We start from the raw sequence: 25,124 nt of genomic DNA on the forward strand, positions 1-25,124 counted from the left end.
GCCATGGCCAGCCCGTAGGGAGTTTTTAAACCAGTGAACATAAATGGATTTCCCTTGATAGAGGCTATGAGCAGTGTTACAGGTTGAAATGAAATGTCCCCACAGGCTCATGTACTGGGGGCTTGGTCTCCAGAGGACAGACTCTGGGGAGGCAATTAGTCAGTGGTTAGGTCCATAATCTAATGGCATTCTTTGGAGATGGTGAAAAGTAGGGCCAATTGGAGGAAGTAGGGAGCTTGGGGGCATGCCCTGGAAGTATGGGTCGGCTTTCCTTCCCCGTCCTCCTCTCTGCTGCCTGTCTGCCATGAGCTGATCTTCTGTGCTCTGTTACATGATCCTGCAGCCATAATGCTCTATCCCTCCACAGGCCCTCAGCAGTGCAGCAAGCTGACTGCAGACCGAAGCTGCTGCAATCACCAGTTGCTGCAACAAATCCTTCTTCCTTCTCCTTGTTTTTCTCAGGGATTTTTACAGTGATGAAATCGTACAGGCGGAGAAGGAAGTTGGGAGTAGGTAGAGAGCCCTCCTGGAGGAAGAGATGTCTGTGTCAGCATCAAAAGGCAAGAAACCGGAAAGGCAGCGAGCATGCTGTGGAATCTGAGAGTGGACAGACTGCGCTGATGCTGAACGGGCCTGAGGAAAAGTTGAGGAACTCCCATACAGTGGTAAGAGGGCGAGAGAGGCGGGGCAAAATGTCCATTTTCATGTGCAAAGCACAGGCATATTCTCACCATTGCACTTGTCACAAGTGGGATGGCACCTCTCGCAGGTCTGTGAGTGTTGGTCTGCATAGTAGTGCTCAGGGCAGGTACGGTGACACTGTCCCTTGGAGTGTAGGAGAAAGAAAAATGTATCGCAAGACTGGCAGTCTGTTGGCCGTGGGCCCCGGCATGCCTTGCAGCTCTTGTCACACTTCTCACACCGACCGCTGGTGCTTTCTCCATAATATCTGAAACCAAGAGGGGAGCGAAGGTATATACAGATGTCTTCGGTATTCAAGGGGGATTGGCAGTTGGACACCAACAATCATGTGTGCATAAGTCCCATGTATAAAATGGCACAGTATCTGGACATTAACTCTACTTCCTCCTTTCTTTCTTTCTTTTTGGTTTTCCAAGACAGAGTTTCTCTGTGTAGCCTTGGCTACCATCACCACCACTGCCTGTTCTGCATCTTCAGATTTAACATTAACCTTTGCTGACTCACACCCTGGATGGAAGACCTTCCATTTCCTTCCCTTCCTTTCCCTTCCCTTCCCTTCCCTTCCATTCCCTTCCCTTCCCTTCCTCTCCCATTCCTCTCCCCTCCCCTTTCTCTCCCATTCCTCTCCCCTCCCCTTCTCCTATCCCTTCTTTTCCTTTCCTTTCCTTTCTTTCCTCCACCTCCTCTTCATTTTGGAGACTGAATCTCCCATGTACAGTCAGACTGTGCTTGAACTCTCATTGTATTCCAGACTGCCCTCAAATTCACAGCAATTATCTTGCCTCAACCTTCCAAATGCGATCATTCAATATAACACAGCAGTGCATTGGCTAAGCACACCTTCCAAATCAGATCAAGGTCTCAGGAAGTGGGCAGAGGTGGTGTAATTCATGTCTGCCTTTCTGGGCATCAACAAGTCCTAGGAATTACCACACTAACCTCAAGGGTTTTGCTGCAAAAACTCAACCCCCCCAAGCCCTGTTTGTGGTAAATCAGCTCAGTGAACACATGAAACGAACACCATGCTTATGTATGTGCTGAGCCTTCTCTCTGTCTCTGTCTGATCTGAAAGAGTCACTTTGTATCCCAGTGACCCAGCTGCGCACAGTAATCCTCACTTCACTGTCTGTACGTCCACAGTGAAGAATGACTCCAATGAGCCCATAGGATGGCCAAGGTGTTGAAGAGGCAATACAAGGAAGAGAAATCAAACTAAAAAAAGTCAAGTGAGAGGGACAAGAGAAAACACCTACAGGAGGAAAACAGGAGTAGGTTAGAAAACAGGACTGTAGTCCTGGCTCCATACTACACCAGTAGCTATGTAGCTATGTGACGCTGTCAGCTAAACTCTCTCAGTCTCACTTTCCTTTTCTGTAAAATGGGGGGGGGGCACTAATGTCCACCTTATGAGATTATTGTACAGTAAAAGCATAGTGAAAAGATCCATCAGTTGCAATGTTAAGACGCAACGCTCCAGTAGGAACCATGAGTGGAAAACATCCATTCAAAGTAGGTTTTAAAACTGTCAGAGCACGATGCTGAAAGAAAGACAGCAAGGAGCTTGCTGGATTATATTACGATTCCACAGGCCACTTACTCTGAGGACTATTGGTTTTAACTTAAGAGGGAAATTTGGTGAGTCCTCACAGCCTTGAAGAGGATTTCTTAAGCACGGAGACTTGAGCCTTAAAGAACGCTCCACGAGGTTAACACTAAAATAATTACACACTGCGGAAGGGTGCAGAGGATTATACATCTGTCCATTCAAGAAGAAGACATTTAACCAACACTCTTTTGTATGTGGAACACTGATTTTACCAAAGAAGTCATTCTCCACTAATACTCCAGTTAAGTGGCAGCTGGCGCTCCCCTCCCCCCACTCCTTCTGGTAACTTCACATAAGCTAGAACATCATCTCCTTAATGGCATGCTCTGCATTCTGTTTAGCTACAGGAGTAAATATTTTGGGTGTGTGCAGTGGAGCAGATAGTGGCCACATCTGAGGAAGATGGAGATTCTCCCTGTGGGAGCCAGCTCTTTTTTAGACACTTCTCCAGTAGCCCCATCTCTGCTCTTGCCTGGCAGGATCACATTTCCTTTAATGCATATGGCTAGTTCTTGCAAAAAAAAAAAAAAAAAAAAATCGCTGAAGAGCTGCTGTGTGTGTGGTAGCGCACATGAAACATAAGAGATGTTTTCCTTCCAGGAACTTAAAATGTTTCTTTCATGAGAAGATATTGGAACAAGGGTAAGCCTGTGAAGTACAAAGTCTGGGCATTTACTCAACTTATTCAAGGATACAAGGTGCTTTTACACTAACGTGTGTGGATGACATGAGTGAGTGAGGGAGTGAGCTGCACAGAAACATGAACCAGCATACAGCACTGAAATAAGTGAGATATGCAGGCATCGCTTAGGACTGAAGCAAGGCACTAATTGAGGTGAAAACATCCAGGCAAGGTCCTTCAATTTGTGTCTGGAACCACTCAGAGACCTGGGTTTCTAATTGGGAGAGATTGGGCGGGAGTGTGGAATACTGGCGAGGGCATGGCCCAGTCATGCCTTCTTCCTGGCGTGTTTGTAAGCAGACCTGCCTGAAACACACACCAGCAGTTTTTCTTAGCAGAAAAAAAAAAGTGTCTTTATTCACAAAATGCTTTTATATTAGCATTTCATTCCAGTGTCAAGGTAGCTTTTAGGACAAAAGCTGTAAATTGTGGATGCTGTGCATTTGTGGAGATCTGGTGAGTTGCAGAGTCCATGGCGTGTAACTGGAGATGGCAACCTATTGCTTAGGTTTTGCCTATCAACCCTGAACCTGGAAAAAAACCAAACCTTCTGCTAATGCAATGGGTCATTCTGGGGGGAGGAGGGACTCCTCTGCTTTGCAATTATAAGTATCTCTGGATTGTCAGTGAGGCCAGTGCCCCAAAGGATGATTAGTCAGTCTGATGCTACAATCTTTCTTAGTGTGTTTTCTCACACTGCCTTCCCTTTTCTCTCCCTTTATTGTGGCCTGGTTCATATTTGTTCCCTAGTAGCAGGGAGGTTTTCCTGCGGCTCTCCGTGTTCTGAGCCCCACTTTCCTTGTCAGAATGCCAACGTGCTGAACTTCTTACCCATCCCGGCATTGCAGCAAGCACTCTTTGCCCAGCTGGAACCAGCCAGGTCGACAGGAGCGGCACTGCATGCTGTGTGGGCCTTCGCAGGTCCTGCAAGAGCTGTGGCAGGGTACACACTGGTGGTTGTCCTTGTCAGTGTGGTGGTCGTCTGGGCAGTTTTTCACACAGGTAGTGTCTGTTGAAGAAGGAAAAGAGTCGGTCTTGACAGCTAGCCTGACCCATGGCTCCCACGCCTTCCCTATTTGGTCAAGAAGGCATTGCATGAAGAGTAAGATGTGGTCGCACATGGTTGAGAGCAGCGAAGACAGAAGTCAGCATGGACAGACCACAGTAGGCAGAATGGAAAGTGCAGGCTGCCAAGTGGCTACGGCAGCTGAGCATTGGCGGGGCCCTTTTCTCAGGTTCTCTATTATTGCTATAACATTGACCACCAACGTTGCGGTTTTAAAACAGGAACTGATCATTGCACTCTGATAGAGGTCAGAAATCTAAAGTTGGTGTAGTGTTGTGTTCCTTTTAGAGGCTGTTGGGGGTAGGTGGGATCTGTTTCTCCCCTATCTATCTAGTCCACTTTTAGAGGACATCTATGTTCATGAGCTTGGGAACCCTTTCTCTTTAAGGGGCATCCTCTGTCGCTCTGATTGTCAACATACATTTACTATGAATTTTGTTCTCGTCAGACCCTTGATTATGTTGGTCTCATCAGTTTAAGCCAGGATAATCTCCCCATGCCCAGGTGTTCATTAAGGACAGCTAGAAAGTCCCTTTCCCATACAAAATATACACTTGCAAGACTCAGGGATGAAGGTGTGACATTTTCAGGGAGAGAGAGCATAATTAGTTTACTACAAATTGGTCTTCTCAAAACAATACAGTTTTATAAATAACCTGTTTCTGGTGGTGTGGGTCAGGAAGGAGTGAGTGTGGGAGGATCAGGCCAGGGAAACTCCTGTGCCCACCCTGTGGGGGCAGTACATTCCCAGCTTAAGGGAAGGCCTTCACTAATGAGAGGTCTTCCTTTCTTGTAAGAAGGTATCTGAGGCGACTGTGGATTGGTCATTTCTAGAAAAGAATGCCCTAACGGGTGAGACTGTGTAAGAGCTCTTGTCAGAAGGGCTATTTTTATGAGAAATAACTTCTAGGAAAGAAGTTTGCCAACCTAAAATGGGCAAAGAAGACTGTTGTTTCTATGTGTCACCTATTGTGAGAGGCCAGAATGGTATGGAGGATGGGTGATCCTGTATGTAGCAGGGTACCACCGATGTCTTTGCTGATGACATCGCTCCAAGAAGGGGAAACTGGCCACCTACTTTGACCAGGAATATCTCCCTCTGAGGTCTATGCTGCTGATTGGGAAAACATGCCAATACTTTCTGGGTTTCCCTGTGTTCATCTCTTTTGAATTAATTAACTGGTTGATTATTTTTGAGACAGGGTCTCATGTAGGCTGGTTTCAAACTTCCTACAAAACTAAGGCTAGTCCTAAACTTCCGATAATCCTGTCTTTACCTCCCATGTTCTAGGATTAGAGGCCTACACAGCTATATCCCGCTTATTTGCTTTTTGGAGATGGGATCTTACTATACGTAGCCCAAACTGGCTTTGAATCTGAAGTCCTCCTGTCTCAGCCTCTCCAGTACTAGGATTATAGGCATGTGCCACCACACTTAGCCAAGATTATTAATTAATCAACAAATACTGAGAAGGAACACCCACCATTAGGACATGGAGGAGCCATTTGCCAACTTAAAGGGAAGAATAAGAACTGATTTTTTTTTCTCAAATGCCCATTACATAAAATACAGAAATCAGCTGTGTTCCAGACTGAAGAAGGCGACAAGATATGAAAGGTAGTGCGTACAGACCTTACCTGAACCCTGTCCTAGAGAGGAGCTGGGACCGTTTAATGTGAACAGCATATTTTTAAAACTCCAGACTTACTTATTTTATTGTATTGTATCATTGTTTGTCTGCATATTTGTATGCGTACCACATGTATTCCTGAACTCTCAGAGGTCATAAGAGGGCATCAGATGCCCTGAAAGTGGAGTTACAATGCTTGTGAACCACTGTGGGTGCTGAGGATCAGACCTGAGCCTTCTGAAAGAACAAGTGCTTTAAACCACTGACCCATCTTTCTAGCCCGGTGACAGTATATTAAAGAATTGCATTAACACAAAGTTGACAATAACCTGTATAATGAAGTGTCTCTATGCTAGGAAACATGCAGCAAAATGTTCATGGGAAAGAAACTGCAATGTGTCTAACTTCACCCTCAGGGTTTCAGAAAAAGGTAGATTGTGGATTAGCAAATACTTGTACAGCAGAGGAGGATGAGGAGGAAGATTAGTAGAGGGGAGGTGGGCACAGGGCAGTGTGTGATGTTCCTTTTACCATCCCATCTTGTCTATTTTCTATAGGTTTGAAAAAACTTAAAGAAAGAGAGAGAAAAAGAAGGGGGATGGAGGGATGGAGGAAGGAAGGAAAAAAGAAGTCAACAAGCACTGGACTTCAGGCAGCATGCCTGGGAGGTTCACAGAGGGAGAAACAGCACAGTTGGTTTTAGACATGAGTGTTGTAACTTACTGAGAAGAAGAGTCTCTCCAGGGCAGGAATAGCACTGGTTCTCAGCAGGCCCTGAGCAGCGGAAGCACTTCTTGTGACACGGCTGGCACCTGTGAGAGCCCTCATCCCAGTACTCGATGGCTGCACACTCCTTGCGTGCTGTGCAGACATCATGGACCAGTGTCAGGCCTTCCTGACAGGTGAGGCAGGTCCAAGCTGATGAGCAGGTCTGGCAGAACTCTGGGCAATCTGTGGGCATGGCAGGCAAGCAGGAGGTGAGAGATGTACAAGGCTGGGCCACCCGTCTAAGAAATGAATTTCTTTCTCCTGGAAACTTCTAGGGCTTTATGCCAAGGGTCATGGCCACCCAACACTATGAGGAAGTTTGCACACCAGCACATGGGCTTTGTACCATCAAAGTCCCTGTTGCTAAGAAATGAATTTCTTTCTCCTGGAAACTTCTAGGGCTTTATGCCAAGGGTCATGGCCACCCAATACTATGAGAAAGTTTGCGCACCAGCATATGGCCTTTGTACCATCAAAGCCTCTGTTGCTATGGTCTTTCAGTTATCTCCCAGAATACCTCAAGCTAATCACGAGTAAAGCAGTTGTTGGAATGCATTCTGATTGCCCAATGGCCAAAGGCCTCTTTGGTGTTCATTAGTAACGCACAATGCCTGTGTGAGAGGGCCTGCATACAGCAGGTGCTTGCTTGGCTGATGTGTTAGATAACCAACACGGGACAGTTTACTCTTAGAGATTCCAGTAATCGTCATTCCCTCCACTTAGAATCCTTTCCTTGTAGACATGGGAAGATGGCTTCCTACATTTATTGCTCCCTCTGTTTCTTGGTGCTATCACCCAGAACTCCTCTCTGATTTCAGTTCCTCCTTGTCCCCTTTCCCACCCTCCCTTTGCTGTCTCATTCTTCTCTTGACTTACTGTCCTTATTATCTTCCTTTCCAAGTAGAACACAAGCTCTGTGAGGGCAGGGGTTCTGTGTGCATCACTCTCCAGGCCTGGAGTAGCAGGCAGCACACAGAAGCCTCCCTCAGCTTCCCTGGATGGATAGGCTTGACTCCTACTCTTACCATCTCATTCTCTATGCATCAGGGAATTGGGACCAAAGATATTAAGCATCTCATCTAGAAGATGATTGAATCAGCGAGGTATGGTGATTGGGAGACTGAGGCAAGAGGAAGGCCAGCTTATGCAGCATTGTAAGATTCCATCTGGAGGTTGGGGGAGACAGACCAGGATGGGGATGTAGACCCTTGACAAATGCTCTTGCCAGTTCAGCCCAAGGGGCTCAGGGATGGTGGTAAGCCAGCCAAGGGTTTTAGAAAAGCCAGTTTCTTACAAGGCTTTCCTTTCTAATAAATGGACAATTTATTAGACTAAACAAAGATTAATGTCCATTTGAAAATAAGGGGGCCTAAGGCACTGCATACCCTTTCTCCTTTCTTGTTCTAGTGTTTCATGTAGCACTAAGGGTAGAATGCAGGACTTGGGTGAGGCTAGGCCAGGGCTTTACTACTCTGCTGCCTCCCTGTTCCAGAAGTCCCCTTCTGGGATATATAGTGACAGAAGTGCCAAATAGAAGATGAATAGGGACTTGGGATAGGAAGAGCTGAAGGGAAGGAGGGTAGTCATGAGAAGAAGAGAGGAGGAAGGGAGATGGCAGGCATGGAGGAAGTCCTCCATGGCATCCTTTACTAAGTGTATGAATTCATTGGTGGCTTAAACTCTCAAGGACAGACAGGCTTTAAAAACTCATCTTTTGTTGGAAAGCTTTACATGAAGAATCCTTTTTGATGGACACGTGCCATTGATAGGGCCATGTGGTCTGTAACTAGCCATATACATATGCTCAAAGCTAATGAATGATGTGTTTTATAAATGAACTTTCATTCAAAATTGGCCTCCTTGAGGAGAAAGGCTAAGAGCTGTGGCTATGCACTATGGCATCCCTATAACATGCTTTGTGTGGACAGGCTTTCCAGCCTTCTTTGCTCAGCCATGCAACCCAGATATCCTTACCTTTGCATTCATCATTCTCTTCTTCTTTGTAGGTTCCCTCAGGGCACACATCCAAGCACAGCCCATTATAGAGAACCTTGGAAGTATCAGCACAGATCTTACAGTCATCTTCTTTGGGACCATTGCACTCCAGACAGTTTTTATGGCAAGGGACACACTGGTGTAGGTCAGGATAGAAGTGGTCAGGGCAGGACTGATGGCACATGTCATTGTATAATAAAAAGCCAGGCATGCACTCTGAGGAAAGGAGGAAATGGCAGGTTATCCCCAAGAATTGTTGAGAAGAATTTATCACTCTTGTGGTGGGCTAGCCCATTTCTCAGCTCTCTGAATCTCTTGACCTAGGCTGACATTAGCCTTCCCCTATCCAGTAAGGCTATATCCTAATATCTAACAATCCCTACCTTGGGAGGGGAGGCACACATGGTGGCCTGATTAAATGATCTTGTATTTATGTGCTGAAGTGGCCTTGCACCTTTTAGGTGCCAGAAGTTTCAGTGTTGTGGGAAATGGTGCCAGTGGGGATCCTGGAGGCATTGTTCAGAGATCTAGGGAAATTGAATGTTCCCATGTACCTATCACCCTGCACACAAATAAACTCCACATGGACCAAAGACTTCAACATGAAACCAGAAATACTGCAACTGAAAAAAGAAAACTGACAGTACTTTATAAGATACAGGTTCAAGAAAGGACTTTCTGAATAGGACTTCATTTGTCCAGGAATTAAGGCCAACAAATACCAAGGGGCCTTCATAAACTAAAATGCTTCTGTACACTGAAGGAAGGCATCAGTTGAGTGAGAAGGAAGCCCATAGAATAGGAGATAGTCTTTAACAGCTGTAGATTTGACAGAGGATTAACATCCAGAATATACCAAGGGATAAAACAAACAAAAAAACCAACCAACCAACAAACAAAGAATCAAGGAAAGAAGTGATTCAATTAAAAAAAAAAGGGGGGGGCTATAGATCTGCACAGAGAATTCTTAAAAGAACAACTAAAAATGCCTAAGAAATATTTAGAAAATATTCAGCATTCTTAGCCATCAAGGATATGTAAAATTAAGATTACTTTGAAACTTTATCTAAGATCAAGAAAACAACTGACAATAATGTCTGACACAGGCACGAGGAAAGGAGAATCCTCACTCACTGTTGGTGGAACTGAAAACTGATACAGCCTCTATGGAAATCAGGATGGAGAATTCTCAAAAAGCTAAAAGTAGACCTACCATATGGTCCATCAATACCACTCCTTGCCATAGGGCCAATGTACTCACTATCCTACTCTACAGATACTTGCTCAGCCATGTTCACTCACTGCTGCTCTACTCACAATATCTAGGAAATGGAAACAGCCTAAATGTTCATCAATTGATGAACAGTGGAATACTATTCAGATGCAAAGAAAAATGAGACCATGGAATTTGCAGGTAAACGGAGAGAACTGGAAACTATAATACTGAGTGAGATAACCCAGACTCAGAAAGACAAATGCTGTATGTTAGTTCATATTTGCAGATCCCTTTTTTTGAATCTTTAGAGTTCAATCTGTGACCCAAAGGAGCTGCCGAAACTAGGAAAGATTGAAAGGGTCATGGTGGGTGAGGAGAGAGGGAGCTCTAGAGAAGGGGCTGGAAGGATATAGGTGCTGTGAATGGAAAAATGGGGCAGAGGTCTGAACTTGTGGGAGACAGTCATACAGAGAGAAGAAAATAAGGGAAGGCAAATGCCACTTTACGTAGATGCACAGACACACAAACACAAACACACATACACACAAAAAATGTGCATGCAGGGAAAATTTCACAAAGCCCCATCCATATATAAAGACTACAGGCAATGGCTGCAGAGATAATAAATTATCTAATCCCAAGTAGCAGCCCTAAGCACATGTACATAAAACAACACTAAATGTGCTCAGTAGGATATATAATATATGCATATATACACATTATAGACTATATATTGTATGTGCATATATAACATTGTTATGTATAGTATATATGATCTATAATAATCCTAGAAGAAGAAATCATGAATTTGAGCGTGAGAAGGAGAAGACACTGAAGGAGTTGGAGAGGCAAGAGGGAGGGCATAGGAATGTAAGTACACACTATTCAATGTATGACATGCTAAAAGAAAAATAAATAAATTGGAAAGTATTTGCAAATTTTTGAAATTGTGCCCGGTACTTCAAACTTGATTTCATATAGCACGAAGCTTGGGCATTGTTAGACTTGTTAGTTTTTCATTATTTGTTGGATAGATCTGTGGATAGATGTTTACTCAGCATGAAGAATGCATTGCTAGTTACTTTGCTAGTTTCTCTTATTGAGGATGGGGTTGGAAAACTCCATAGCTCATGCTCCATGACTCCTTTGCACAGGACCGAGTCTCCTTTTCTTGGGGGCTTGTTCCAAAGGGAAAAAAACGTCTGTTCAAACCATAGCATTATTCCTGTTTAAAGTTGACTAAACTTTTTTAAAAATGTAAACTACATGTATGCATTTATGTGTATGTGTGTGGGTTGTGCCTGCTATGAGGCAAATATGGAGGTCATAGGACAACTTGCAGGAGTTGGTTTTCTCTTTCTACCACATGGAATTGGAGGTGGTAAGTGTCTTTACTCACTACGCCATCTACATTTTCTCTCATATCTTCTTATAACTCTTTCTTTAGTCACTTCTGTGATTTTCCTTTTTATATTTGAGACAGATCAGTCTCTCCTACAAGACCTTGAAGTGGGGTTTTGAGGTTCTTATCTCTCCCTGGTGATGCTCTGTGTGAACTGAAGTTCTCAGAAAAAGCAACAGCTGTGCTAAGGATTCCACAAGAACAGTTGACTGATTAGGGCTTTACTACTATGGAGTGTTGGAATGTTGTATATCCGGAATATAATTATCCTGGACTTTCTTTAGCTCCATAACAGCCCATTGACTGTCTCTATGTTGGACCTAATATCCTGTGACTGTCAGGTAAATTGTTTTGGAAAGTGTAAACTTAATAGACCATTAACTTCTACCAACCCCCAAATTACCATTGCTATGGGTGACATGTGAGGCCTACAGCAGAGATTTTCTCACTTGGCTGTAACCCTCCTACCTGCTGTGGCCACCAGTGCTTTTGACAGTGTTTTGATTTATGGCTTCTTTTGGCTCTAATTAGGAAAACATCATGAACCTGTCACATTGGACCAAGGTGTGTAGTGTAACCTGAATCTGTGTTTCCAGGCCATGGTCATTCATACCCAGCTCCAGAATAAATGTCACTTATTCCCTTTGAGGTGAGAGTTGAACATATCTACAAGAACTCATTTGTCGTAGCCTACAGAATTCACAAGGGAGGAGGAGTATATCTCACTCTCAACTTCCTCAATTCTAGGCCAGCAGATGATGAATTTCACTGAAGGTGGCGACTCACTCTTTTGGCCCCAGCCAGTGGCTCCTCAGGGCCAGGGTCCCCTTGGAACTGTGAGAATGTTTTTGGTTGGTTTGTTAGTTTTCTACCAAAGATGAGCAGTCCATTAAGGGCCAATATGCCACAAATTTCACTCTCCTTGTAAAAAATTTTATGCAAAGGAATTCAAATCTTTTTGTCTTCTGCATCTAGTAAAGCTTTTGCTTATAAAGAGCTGCCCTGTGCCTCTTCTTCCATCTTCCAATCTTGATGATCCAAAGAGGCCAACCACCTGCCCCCTTTTTTCCTCTCCCTCCTCCTCATTATTTTTTTTTTTTTTTGCAAACTCTTCTAAATTTAGGTAACTGTGAAAGACTGTGAGGTTGGACTTCAGCCATTGGGGAAAAGCCACAGTACTCCTACACTAGGATAAAAACCTACCAGATTTGTTTGCTAGACCAGTTTTCCTCATAGCACACCTTTTTGCAAAAAGAAATAGCTTTGGCTGATTCCTTTCACATTGTTTATGTGTTTCTTTGTGCAAGAGAGAGAGAGAGTAATTTTTTTTCCCATCAGGATGTTTCCAGGTACCTTTGCAAGTTTTCTCATGGATGCAATCCTGGCACCTCTCTGGACAGTGCTTGCAGACTCCTTCCACAGCCACGTGCTTTTCAGGGCAAGTTTCCCAGCACACCCCATGGTCTAGAACGAAGTCTCCTTCACAAGATTGACAGTTGGTGGCATTTCCTTCACATGTTTTGCAAGGGGAGCTACAGTGTTCACAAACACCATCTTTTGCATAGAAGCCCCTATGGAAAGAGAAGGAGATTGCAATTAGATCAATTAGAGGTGGGTCTCAGCTACTGACCAAGGGATTCAGACCAAAAGGAAAGGCTGATGCCCTTGCCAGTCAAACTAAACCCACAAGACTCACTGAGGGAAAGAAAGTCTAGAAAACTATCATGAAAGGGCTGGGCATCTTCTTTGGGAACTTGGTTTGCTTAAAGGAGTTTATTTGCCTAAAACTTTGCCATTTCCTGATTTATCTCCAAACTGTTATTGTCTTTTCTCTCTGTTAAGTCTTTACAACAGAAAATATTTTAACACACACACACACACACACACACACACACACACACACACACATTAATAAAGATTTCAAGCCAGCTCTGACTCTGGAAACATCTTTCACTGTCTACTATGTTTCTTCTTTTTATATTTTATTTGTATGTGTGCTATAGCATATGTGTATGTGCTCACGTGTGCATACTATGTGCATGGAAGTGTGGAAGCCAATAATTGACACTGAGGCTTCTATCACTCTCACCTTATTTTTGAGACAGAGTCTCTCTGTTTGAATCTGGAGTTTGCCACTTCAGCTAGACTGGCTGGTGGGAGGGATGTGGGATCCTCCTGTCTCTGCTCCCTCAGCATCAAGATGACAGGTCTGTGTCACAGTACCTGGCATTTATGTGGATTCTGGGGATCAAATTCAGGTCCTCTTGTTTGTGCAGAAAGAAATTTATCTACTAGCATTTATTTTTTATATTTGTTATTTATTATTATTATTGCCATCTCAAATATCAGGTCTCTGGCTATCTTGGAAATCACTATGTAGACCAGGCTGACCTGAACTTACAGAGATCTGCCTTCCTCTGCCTCCCAACTTCTGGGCTTAAAGGCATGTGCCACTTTGCCCAGATCTACTTGTATTTATATCACTGTTTTAAAAAAATGATTTATTTCATATTACTTCTATTTAAGAAACAGATATTGGGTTTGGAGAGATGGTTTAGTGGTTAAGAGCACTTGCTGCTCTTCCAGAGGAGTTCAGTCCCCAGCGCCTACATCAGGGCTCACCATCATGGGTAGGACCTGAAGCCACCAGCCTCTTGGGGCCTCTGCACTCTTGTGCATATACCCACAGGCAGACACAGACTACTCACAATAAAAAAAAAATGACATTTAAAAAAATACAACAAATATTTCTTTCAACATGAGATACACACCTGTAATGCAATCATGTGCGAGTTGAAGCCGGAGGATTGTCAGTTTGAGGCCAGTTTGGGGTCTATGGTGAGACTCTCAAAGACAAAAGTGGCCATGTATGTACAGTTCTTAAAGTCAAAGTACTTTATCATTAAAAAATGTGTGTCCCAGATAAATACTCACTATGCAAAAGCTATGTGATTTGAAAGCTTCACATGGATTTTACAAAAATCTAAGACAGTGACAGCTGGATGCTAAGAAAATATTTATTTTATCATCCAGCAGAGCTTTGAATTTGCTCATATTTGGTGATTTTTGATCACACCTTTTTTGATGCCTTCCCCCCCCCCCCCACCCATAGACAGAATCTTGCTATGCAGCTTTGGCTGATCCTAAATTCGTAAACCTTCTGTCTCAGCCTCCTGTGCATTTTTTGTTGCCTATTAAATAATCACAACAATGTGTACGGGTCACTATGCACGATTTTCTGTAGTGGATGTAAATGTGTTTTTGTTTTGATCCCAAGTGTGGGATGTGAAATAGACTTGTGTGCGGGTGTGAGGTGTTTTTCTACTGGAAAGAGACTTGTGAGAGAACAGGTGATATTTGTCCATTAGAAGAGGAGCCACCTCTTGCATGGGCATGGTTTTTGCCAACTGATAAACATTTTAGTATGGATTCTGAGTTTTGTGTGTGTGTGTGGCTTTTTTGGTTTTGGCATTGCTTCTTATTGTTTGGCTATTCATCGGTTTGCTTTGAAATACTACTGGAAAGAATTGCTCCAGAGGACACTTAGAGGTTCTGGATGCTGTCCTGGGCTCCACCTGCTGCAGTTGCAGTCACCTTTGCTGAATTGCTGGTTTGCTGTTTAACAGGTCTGCTGAAATCTTGACTATAAAGTGGTGTGGTATCACTCCAAGGAGTAGCCTAAAAAGGTCTACTTCTCCTGTTCCCATTAACCGCTTTCTTCTCCTATCTAGGTCAGGCAGGTTGGAAGGGAGGTATAAGCATTGAGGAACCCCAAGTAAAGTAGGTTTGAAAAAGTTCAAAGCCTACCATTTTCTGTAATGAACGCCTACTGTGGTGGTTTGAATGAGCGTGGCCCCATACACACATATATTTGAATGCTTAGGCATCAGGTGGTAGAGTGGGAAAGGTTAGGAGGTGTGGCTTTGTTGGAGGAGGTGTGTCTCCAGGCACAGGCTTTGAGGTTTCAGAAGCCCATGCCAGGCCCAGGGTTGCCTCCATAGCTTTGCCTGCCACCTGTGGATCAGGTGCAGCTCTCAGCTGCTTCTCCAGCATCGCGTCTGCCTTCATGCTGCCATGCTCCCACCATGTTGCTAATAGACTAACTCTCTGCAACTGTTAGCAAGGCCTTCGGTTAAGTGCTTTCTTTTTAAAAGGTTGCCTTGGTCATGGTGTCTCTTCGGCAGAATAGAACTGTGCTCTATAGTGTAAAGGGCTCCCTAGGCATTCTCTAGATTTCTTATTTATCAAAAGTTATAGAGTATTTTGGCTGCTAGTTACCTTACCATCCCATGACTCCATAAGAGTAGTTCAACCCAGGGGCTGGAGAGATGGCTCAGCAATTGGATCTCTTGTTCTTTCAGAGGACCTGGGTTTGGTAACCAGCATCCACACAGTGGTTCACAACTATCTATCATCCCAGTTCCAAGAGATCTGGCACCCTCTTCTGACCTCTGAAGATACCACACACACACACACACACACACACACACACACACACACACACACACACGGTACACATACATACACATGCAGGCAAAACACTTATTACACATATAAAATAGAAATAAATTTTAAAAATTAAGAAATTGCTTAAAAAAGAGAGTAGATCAACCCAAACTGTGAGGAAGTGGATGCTAGTTACAGGTAATGTTCAGCTAGTTAGAGAGAAGCAAAGTGCTTCTTTTCCTACTTTAATAAATTGTCTCCTAAGTATGAAGAAACCAAGAAAGAGTGGGGAACAGGCAGTGGTGGCTGCATGAGGAACAGCCATGATAACGATTTCAATTCCAAGGTGGCATGGGCTAGTGATGGAACAGAGACTGTGGAAGAGCATCTCCAACCCTCACTTCTGTCTTATGATGTGTGTGCTGTGCCACTCCTGAGGAAACAATAGAACTTATGTGAGGGTTTAGGGATGGTACATTCAAAGCTCTTAGCACAGTGGCTGGACATCACAAGTACTCAAAAACTATAGCTGTTTCTAAATGATTTTTTTCTTCCCCATCTCCCTCAGGGCTGTCTTACCACTTTGCTTTCTTTCCACAAGAAGTATGCCGTTGACTGGTTTAAACTTGACCTACTAGACTGTAAGGATGCTGCAAGGCTCCTCTCAATGCAACATATACATTTTTGTTGTGATATGTACTTGTGCATCAACAGTTGGATCTGTTATCAGATTGCTTGTTGGTGGTTTTCCAGTGCTCACATTCAAATAGCAGCCTAATACTAAGCATCACCCTAAAGAAGCAATTTACTCCAAACTGAAATTTTCTATCACAAGGGTAGCTCCTTGACTCGAGACATTTGAAAGGAGAATCATTAAAATTCAGAAAATAAACAATTCAGAATTCCCAGAAAGCCCTTGAAATTGACTAATTATACAAAGTCCTTCCTTCCCCACAGCTATATAATAAATGGTAAGGCCTGTCAAGGAAAGAAGACTCTTCAACCTGCCTATCTGCCAACCTGTCTTTACACAGAGAATGTCAGGGTTCCAGGTTTCATGAGTGATCACCCCATTCTGGGTTGGGTTTTTGATAATGCAGCTTCCTTTGAGTTGTCTATGCTCCTGTAAGTAACCTCTCATCCATACTACTGTAAATAACTTCAATAAACTTATCATCTACCAAGTTTTGATATTGATAATGTCATAATTTGGTCTATCATTGGCTCCCTGTCTGGGTGATTAGACATTTGCTTGTGTCTTCCCAGGAATTGTGTCACACAACAAAGAGAGAGTACAGTACAATAATATATTTTGAGAAGAGACTACATCTATATACCTTATTACATTGCACTGCTACAATAGCTCTATTTTATTACTCTTTCAGTATGATTCATTTATAAATTGAACTTTATCATGGGTATGAAAGAATAGAGCAGTGACACATAGGGCTTTGTACTGTGCAGTCTTAGGTATCACTAAGAGGCCCTGGGATGGCCCAAAGATAAGGGCAGATGACCACTCTTCATCCTTGTTGTTAGAGACAGGCTTAGAAAGTGATACATCTCGATGACGGCATTGGAAAGAGTTGTGATGAAAGAAGGGAGGGAGGAAGAGAGGGAGAGAGGAAGAGAGGGAGAGGGAGAGAGAGAGACCTAGAGAACTTATTGCTTAAGCTACCTGTCACTGAGTGGGGTGGTGATACTTGTAGCTGAGGTAGACAATACAAACTGAGGCTCAACAGAGCCAGATAGCCAAGGAAGGAACAAGAACAAAATGGAAAGATTGGGCTGCTGGTGATCCTGGTGCCACCAATGTGGGGCTTCCCAACGTTGCCTCGTGGGAGAATTGTCATTCTTGATAATTTGCTATTTCTGCTCTGCTGGTCTTTTCCCTCATAGGTGAAGCCTGTTGGTTGGAGACTAAAGGGCTTTTAAATCGAAGGACTGAGAAAAACATAGCAATTGACAAACAAGTAGCTACTGGCACTGTTTATAATTTGTAACCCACCTACTTGAAAGTTCAGGAGAGGCTTGTGTCATAGCTCTGTTCATGATGCAGAAGAGAACTGAGGACACAAGGTGGGAAAAGAATAGCCAGGCACCACGCACACATGTTCTGGTCAATGAAGGGACTCATGTGTGACAGTCTATACCACTTAGACTCTGTGTGTGGGAGGCTATGACACCTAAGTTTGCATAAGGACAGTGTGCCATTTACCCAGTGATGGAATTGCCTAACAGTGTTCTTCTAAGGACACATCACCCAGCTGTGCAATTCAGGTCAAATGCCTACTGTCACAGAGGTAAAAACGCATATGTTCACAAGTCTCAGAGAGATGTGGGTGTCTCAAGCATCACTTATGTGGGTGCTCTGTGTGTGAGAGTTCCATGGAGAGGAAGGAGCTGTTCCAAGGAACTGTGGAGAATGAGTAGAAGCAGCAAGTCAAAGGGGGGAGGAGGCTGATGACAATGAGGAGGAGGAGGGGGAGGAGAGAGAAGAGGAGGGGGAGGAGGAGAGGGAGGAGGGGGAGGAGAAGGAGAGGGAGGTGGGAGAGGAGACTTACTCTGGGCACCCGTGGTAGCATCTGCCATCATAGAGGAATAGAATCTCTTCTGGCTGACTCTGGCACTTTAGGCAAAGGTCAGCTCCAGAGCAAGAGGCACAGTCCTCAGTACAGTTTTCACAGCTGCCACTCCCAACTGAAGCCCAAGTTCCTTGGGGACAGGAAGAAACACAGGTCTGCTGCCAAAGGTATGTACCTAGAAATCCGGGCATGAGGGCAGAGAAGAGTCATCATGGTCAGTCCTGATAGCAAACACATCAGTCAGAGGACTCACACCCATAGAGGCTTTATTATTTTCTTAACCTTTTTCAAAGTCCAGGTATTTGGAACAGTATTTCAGGCTTGTAAAATGTCCATCATTTAGTTAAGTCTTTGGGAAGGACAGACGTTGGCCATAGGGAGCTTTGCCCTGCTTTTTTTTTTTTACACAGTGTGACATTAGAGACTGGTCACTGGTCACTCTGGGGCTTCCCTTTGCCCTTATGACCAATCCTGCCATTTATGCAGTCACATGTCAGTCTCTCCCTGGGGTCCCCTTCCCTGCCTTCCACCCACATCTGTGACTGACATAGAAGCAACTTTTCCAGACATATTTTCCTTGAACACAATGTCCCATTTCTATGTGTGCTTAATCAGAACGATGGATAGTGTTGTTTAAAAAAAAAAAAAAAAAAACAAGAAGCAAATTTGGGCTGGTGAGATGGTGCCACAGGTAAGGGTGCTTGCTGGTGAGATGGTTCTGCAGGTAAGTGTGCTGGCTGCCAATGTGATGATCTGAGTTCAAGCCCTGAGGACCACATGGGGGAAGGAGAGAACCAACTCCTGCAAGCTGTCCTCTATCCTCTATATGCATGCTGTGGCATGTGCACACTCACATAACCCTACAAATGGATGAATGAATGAACAAATAAATGTAATAAAGATAAAAAAAGAGGTTGAGATCTAATAAAGCGCTTACTGTGCATGGGTAAGTGTACAGTTTGAGCCCCAGAACCCATATAAAGAGCTGGGCATGGTGGCTAGTGTTTGTAATCCTAGGACTAAGGAGGTAGAGAAAGGAAGATCCTTGAGGCTCATTGACTAGCCAATCATGTTAGCCAAATAGGTGAGCCCCAGACCAATGGGAGACCTGCTTCAAATCAAAAGCCAAAAGCCAAAAACCGAAAACCAAAACAACAAAAACAAAACCCCACCAACCAAGTTGGCAGGCCACCTCGAGGTATAACACCCAAGTTTGACCTGTGGCTTTCACATTTCCATGTATACATATGCTCAGGTACCGGCCCACACCACATACACACCCTATAAATAAACAAATAAAACTGGGTGTGGTGATGCACACCTTTAATCCCAGTACTGGGGAGGCAGAGGCAGGTGGATGTCTGTGAGTTCTAGGCCAGCCTGGTCTACAAAGTGTGTTCGGGATAGCCAGGGTTATTACACAGAGAAACCCTGTCTCAAACCCCAAAATAAATAAATAAATAAATATATGAATTAAAAACAAAATAGGGCCAGGTATGTGGTGGTGTGTGTCTTTAATCCCAACACTTGGAAGGGGAAAGACATGCAGAATTCCATGACTTTGAGGCCAGCTTCCACTGCATAATGAGTTCCAAACCAGCTAGGGCTACATAGTGACATGGTTTCAAAAATAAACAAACAAACAAATAAATAAAAATTTAAAAACATCTCAACTGTAACATTCTAAAACATCTTGTTTCAGGTTTTGGCTGTGGCTGCTTCTGTGCCCACAGCTTTGACACATCTATCATTTTAAATGCTGCTTCGTGTCTGATCTCGCTACAACAGCTCCTTACTGAAGGCTTTATCCAAAGTCTCAGCTGCTTGAGGTCAGCCTGGGTCCAAAATATGACGTGAAGGCTGTAGAGGTAAAGGTTCTGAAGTTATAAAAAAAATTTATTAGAGTATTGTTACATTTCCCTGTTTTATTATTAACTGACGTTATTCTCTTAATGTGTCTGATTTGTAAACTCAAGCTTATCATAGGAATACATGTATAGGAAAAATAGTACATATAAGACTTGGTTCTATTGTTGTTTTGGATGGTGGTAGAAAGTACTGGAACACATTGCTGGAGAATAAGGGGCTGATTATATTAACAACATTGTGCATTCCCACCTGGCTCTTCTAATAATAAAATTTGATGTTGTATTTTTATTTTATTATTAATTATGTGTCTATGTGTCTGTGTGTATGTGCACATGAGTGCTAGTGCCCACCCGACATGGATGCCAGGAACTGACCTCATGTTCTCTGTAGGTGCAGTGTGTGTTCCTATCCACGGTGTTGGGCCATCTCTCCATGCCCTAGTGATAGGTTTTGTGGGAGCATCACACTATCCTTATGCACTACACAGACAATCTGTCTTGAGGAAGTTATTTGTGCCCCGTTTTTAAGGAAACTAGCTATTCTGGTCCAACCCACCCTCTCTCCTGTCGACACTCAGCAGATCGCTGAAGGAGACCACAGGCGACGCTCTCATCTCTACGCTTCTCCTCCACCTTAACTTCATTTGTCTTAAATAAAAGAACAAGGGACTCTAAAACTCTGAAGTACCCACAGATTCCAGCAAATTCTGTGGCGAGACAACCCAACGCTTCATCTTGCTTTTGGAGTAAGAAGCATTTCTTTGCCCCAGGATGCCCCTTTTTTTTTTTTTTTTTTTTTTTTTTTACTGCTAGTCACTCTTTGGTTTCCAGTGTGTGTCCCCAGGAGCCTCAGTGATGGGAGGGGACGATGGGACAGGGCCAGTATTGTGCATCTGAACACAAACCACCACCAATGTGCAGGAGAGATGACACTGCCTGGGTTCAGCTGCCGCGTCTCTCCCTACACACTCACCTGTTGGGCATGAAGTGCAGAGAGTTTCAGATCCATTGCAGGTTTTACAAGAATAACAAGGTGCATATTGCTTTGTTGCATCTGTATGGGCAAGAAACGAGTTAGACTTGGCCTTGTCCCCCAGTGTCACAGTGTTGGGGAAGGCCTCATGGGGTAACTCGGCTCCCCTCACCGTACCTCAGCTCCTCTTTTCAACTTTACACAAGCTGATTGCTGACCCATGGCTATGGTGTGGAATTTATTCATTCCTTTTTCTTTTTAAAAAAAATTTAATCAACTTATTCAGATTATAACTCAATTGTTATTCCATCACTTGTATCCTCCCGTTCCTCCCTCCCTCCCTCCCACTTTCACCCTATTCCCCTCCTGTAGGTCTAAGACCGAGGGGGACCGCCTCCTCCACTATATGGTCTTTCCTTTTTCTTTTTCTTTCCTTGGAAACTGATTATCAAGATTTCTCTTGCAACTGTGTAGTGACAGAAACTGTATCTCTTACAAGGCAGTAATAACACTACAGGGATATTTGAGTTAACAAGTAATTCTGCTTTTACATGTTCACACCGTGTGTGTGTGTGTGTGTGTGTGTGTGTGTGTGTGTGTGTGTGTGTCTGTCCATGTGTTTCTGTGTCTGCACTCGCCCTTCAGGAGCATCTGAAGACAAGCATTTCCAGAAAGCCACCTCAGAAACTCCTGGGACCAGTAGATTTTTATACACACAGGCAGCCCCGCCCACCCACACAGCACACTTGGAGGCCTTCCCAGTGCAACTCCCCCAGGGGAAGGAGCCCCCAGTGATGCTTATGGCCCTGACCCCTTCCTCTCCACCCTCCTCCTCTGTTTCTTGACTCTCTTCTCCTCCTGGGAGTCTGGTGTAGATGGCCCTCACACCTGCCTTCAGATCCCAGCTGTGCAGCTTACGGTGCTGTCACCACAAAGATGGCAACGAACTTCTCAGAGTCCTACTTTCCATGTCTCTAAAAGCGAGAGGATGGTTTCTCCCTTGGAGAATTGTGAAGCTCAGTGAGACAGTGTGTGTCCTGCTTGATGCTGACAGGGTGTGTGAAGTGCTTACTCAGCACCATGTCAGAGAGACACGGTATGAAGTGTTGAGTACAGTGGCTGAGCTAGGACTGTGTGTGCGCTAAGTGCTTAGTGTGGTGGCTCAGTGGCAGACTTCTATTCACTCTTCCCTTCTCTTCAGTTGTTCTTTCATGCCATTTCTGAGGCCTCTTTAATTCTCTCTCTCTCTCTCTCTCTCTCTCTCTCTCTCTCTCTCTCTCTCTCTCCTTCTCCCCCTCTCCCTCTCCCTCCCCCTCTCCCTCTCCCCCATCTCTCTCCCTCCCTCCCTCCTGCCCTTCCCTCCACACACTGGGACAGGCACCAGGAGGCCTGGCTTGGTTTCTATGGAGTCACTTGTGATTATAAAGCTACTGAGCCTTGCTGGGGAACAGACTAAGGTGGAGTACAGATGGTTATGGATGTGATTGGTGTAAATACATGTGTGCAGTGTGCACACTGAACGCACACAGCAACATGCACACACATACATAATGCATATGTGTCTAAACGGCTGCCCAAGCTGCCACACTGATCGGCAAGATTTTTTCTAGTTTGGAGCAATAAGTTCTCCCTGGCTTTACAGTATACAATGAAAGCTGATGATTGCCTGGTGTTTCCTTGCCCAAGTGGGAGGAGGCACTGCAAACACCTAAGTAGCCTGTAAGAGCCAAGAGATAGCAGCTGTCATAGAAGTCCACAGGCCTCCCAGGATGACAACTCTGCTTCTGGAAACATCCGCCTGGAGACAGCAGTTGACCATAAGAAGAGGCAGTAGGAAGGCAGCAAACATGGTAGGATGACTGCCACCAACCCAGAGCCCTGCAAGACCAGTGTCTGGCCACAGACTGACCTTGTTTTATACTAAAATGTCATATTCACAAGGACATGAGTTTAATTTTTTCACGTATTTGTGAAATTAGTGGATATCCACACATACGTATTTTTTACTATATATATTTAACGTTCTGGCAGTTTTCCTGTTTTACTGCATATACTAGGTGTAGAATTCTGCAATGTCCCATGTTGTCCAGCAGACGGCGCTCTGAACAAGCAGTTCGCACTAAGCAATGGTTTGTAACCGATTAGTCAGTCTCAAAGAGTAAATCTTGATCTCATTCAGGGTTCCCATGTTGCCAGACTCCAGAAAATCTAACCTTCCTAACACTGATGAGAAAGAGAGGAGAGAGAGAGAGAGAGAGAGAGAGAGAGAGAGAGAGAGAGAGAGAGAGAGAGAGAGAGAGAGAGAGAGAGAGAGAGAGAGAGAGAGAGAGAGAGAGAGAGAGCACACTTAGCACTTCAACAAGAAAGTGGTACTTGTTAGTAAAAAGCCAGGGTCTTTTTTATTTTCTTATTATATAATTAAGTCATATGGTTGTATATCTGCACACTGAATCTGTTCACACTCTTTTACCATTTTGTATCGTGGGGGTTGTTTTTATTTGTGTGTTATGGCTTCTTGTTCCTCTTCTTTTTTTCTTTTTTCCTTTTTTTTTTTTTTTTTTTTTTTAAACAGAGTCCTGCTATGTAGCCCAGGCTGGCCCTGACCTTGTGCGCCTCTCACCCCAGCCTCCTATATACTTAGGTTACAGGCATGCTCCATTAGGCTTGGCTTGCTTTATTATTTTAAAACTCATCTTTTGGAGAGCAGGCTTTGCCGGTACGTTAGGAGCTTCTTGTTTCTTTTGACAGCTCTATAGTATTTTACTCTGTGGATGCAATGCCCTCCATCTCTCCTATCATAGCCATTTATTTTTCCAGTCTTTGGTACTTCATATGGCACCGCAGTGGCCAGGAAGGCACATGTTGCTCCTTCAGCCTGTTAAAGATTTGCAAGGATAGAGCCTGGAGATGGAGCCCAGGGGCTCATGGTGGCTAGGCAGTGCTCTAGTGCCGAACTCCAGCTATGGCTACACCTGCTTCTCTTGACGATCTTTCCCAGGCATAGTCCTCAGAGCATCAGGAAAGGCCTTATGTGCAACAGGAACATCTGCAGTTGGATCTCTCAGACCTCCCACGTGTTCACTGGTTTCTTACGGCCCTCCTGTCTCCTCTCCCACGACTTTCATATCCCCATAGCCTCGGCTTTCTGGCTGGCAGGGTGGCGTTCTGCACAGTAGAGATGGCTGTGGGGGTGGTGACCGTCTCCTCCCAGTTTCCCTGTTACCTCTTTTGATTTGAACTTTCCACCTTCCTTGCTCCTGTAGCAGGCTCTTCAAAGATGGCTTTTCAGTGGACACAGCTTCTTTTTATTAAAAAGATAAAGTTTTGTTTTAATGACAGAAGGCGTAAGAAGAAAAGCTTCACCTATTCCCCCATGCCCCAGAAATATCTGTTATGTATTCTCTGCCAGACAGATCCACCCCGAGACGTAAGGACTTGTGGATTGGAATTATTCACACCCTCTTCATGTAGGACATGGAGCCTGCGTGTGTCATTCAACATTGCAAATATAGATATTTCCTCTTGTCATAGCCTTTGAAGGCATCTTTTTAAATGTTTTGCATATGTATTTGTATGAATTGTATTTTTTTTTTTTTGTAGATTGCTTGGCCACACACATATCTTCTGTGGCTGTTATTACAATGAATCTGCGAGAACATCTTTGAGGAGACGCACTTGTGGTGGGTCAAGACTCTGGCTGTGAGGCGTCCTGGTTGGTCAGATAATGCCTGCATTCTGGGACTGTTTTTTTTTCAAGACCAATATTATTCCTCAAAATCCCTCCCCCACCAACTGTTTTCCTTTGTGACCCAGAGAATGTGGCTCTATAATTGTTTTGATCCGATGAACTGGTCAGGAAACAGAACTTTTAACATTCTGCGGGCTGTAAATGACGTCTCAGGTCTGAGACGATGCATGTAGTGGTCTCACACTCTCGTTTTACAGATGAGGGAACTACGGCTTAGAGAGAAGGAAGAGCACACTGAGGGTGACACTGCAGTGAGCAGCTGGGACAGGATGCAGATGCAGGCTCTCTGCATCTCTAGACTTACTGCTTTTCCTGTGGCTATTCTTCTTGCCAACTGTTTGCAGGGCTGGGATCCAACCCAGGGCCTCAGGCATAGGAGGCAATGGCCTATGATTAAACCACACCGGAAGTCTCCAGGTGTCCCTATCTTTAATGT

General features: G+C 44.2%; 1 protein-coding gene across 1 annotated transcript in view; it reads right to left on the reverse strand.

Moving 5' to 3' along the window:
- Pcsk5 (proprotein convertase subtilisin/kexin type 5) overlaps positions 1–25,124 on the reverse strand; it is a 426,655-nt gene that overhangs the window by 14,050 nt on the left and 387,481 nt on the right. The window contains exons 28-35 of the mRNA XM_051146218.1: positions 24,164–24,241; positions 20,941–21,021; positions 18,079–18,274; positions 12,422–12,639; positions 8,430–8,666; positions 6,411–6,638; positions 3,822–3,999; positions 732–949 (exon numbers count right to left, since the gene is read on the reverse strand). Of these exons, the coding sequence (XP_051002175.1) occupies positions 732–949; positions 3,822–3,999; positions 6,411–6,638; positions 8,430–8,666; positions 12,422–12,639; positions 18,079–18,274; positions 20,941–21,021; positions 24,164–24,241 (1,434 nt within the window). The remainder of the gene's footprint in view (positions 1–731; positions 950–3,821; positions 4,000–6,410; positions 6,639–8,429; positions 8,667–12,421; positions 12,640–18,078; positions 18,275–20,940; positions 21,022–24,163; positions 24,242–25,124) is intronic.

This window comes from Acomys russatus, chromosome 5 (genome assembly GCF_903995435.1).
Source record: "Acomys russatus chromosome 5, mAcoRus1.1, whole genome shotgun sequence".
Lineage (NCBI taxonomy): Eukaryota > Metazoa > Chordata > Mammalia > Rodentia > Muridae > Acomys > Acomys russatus.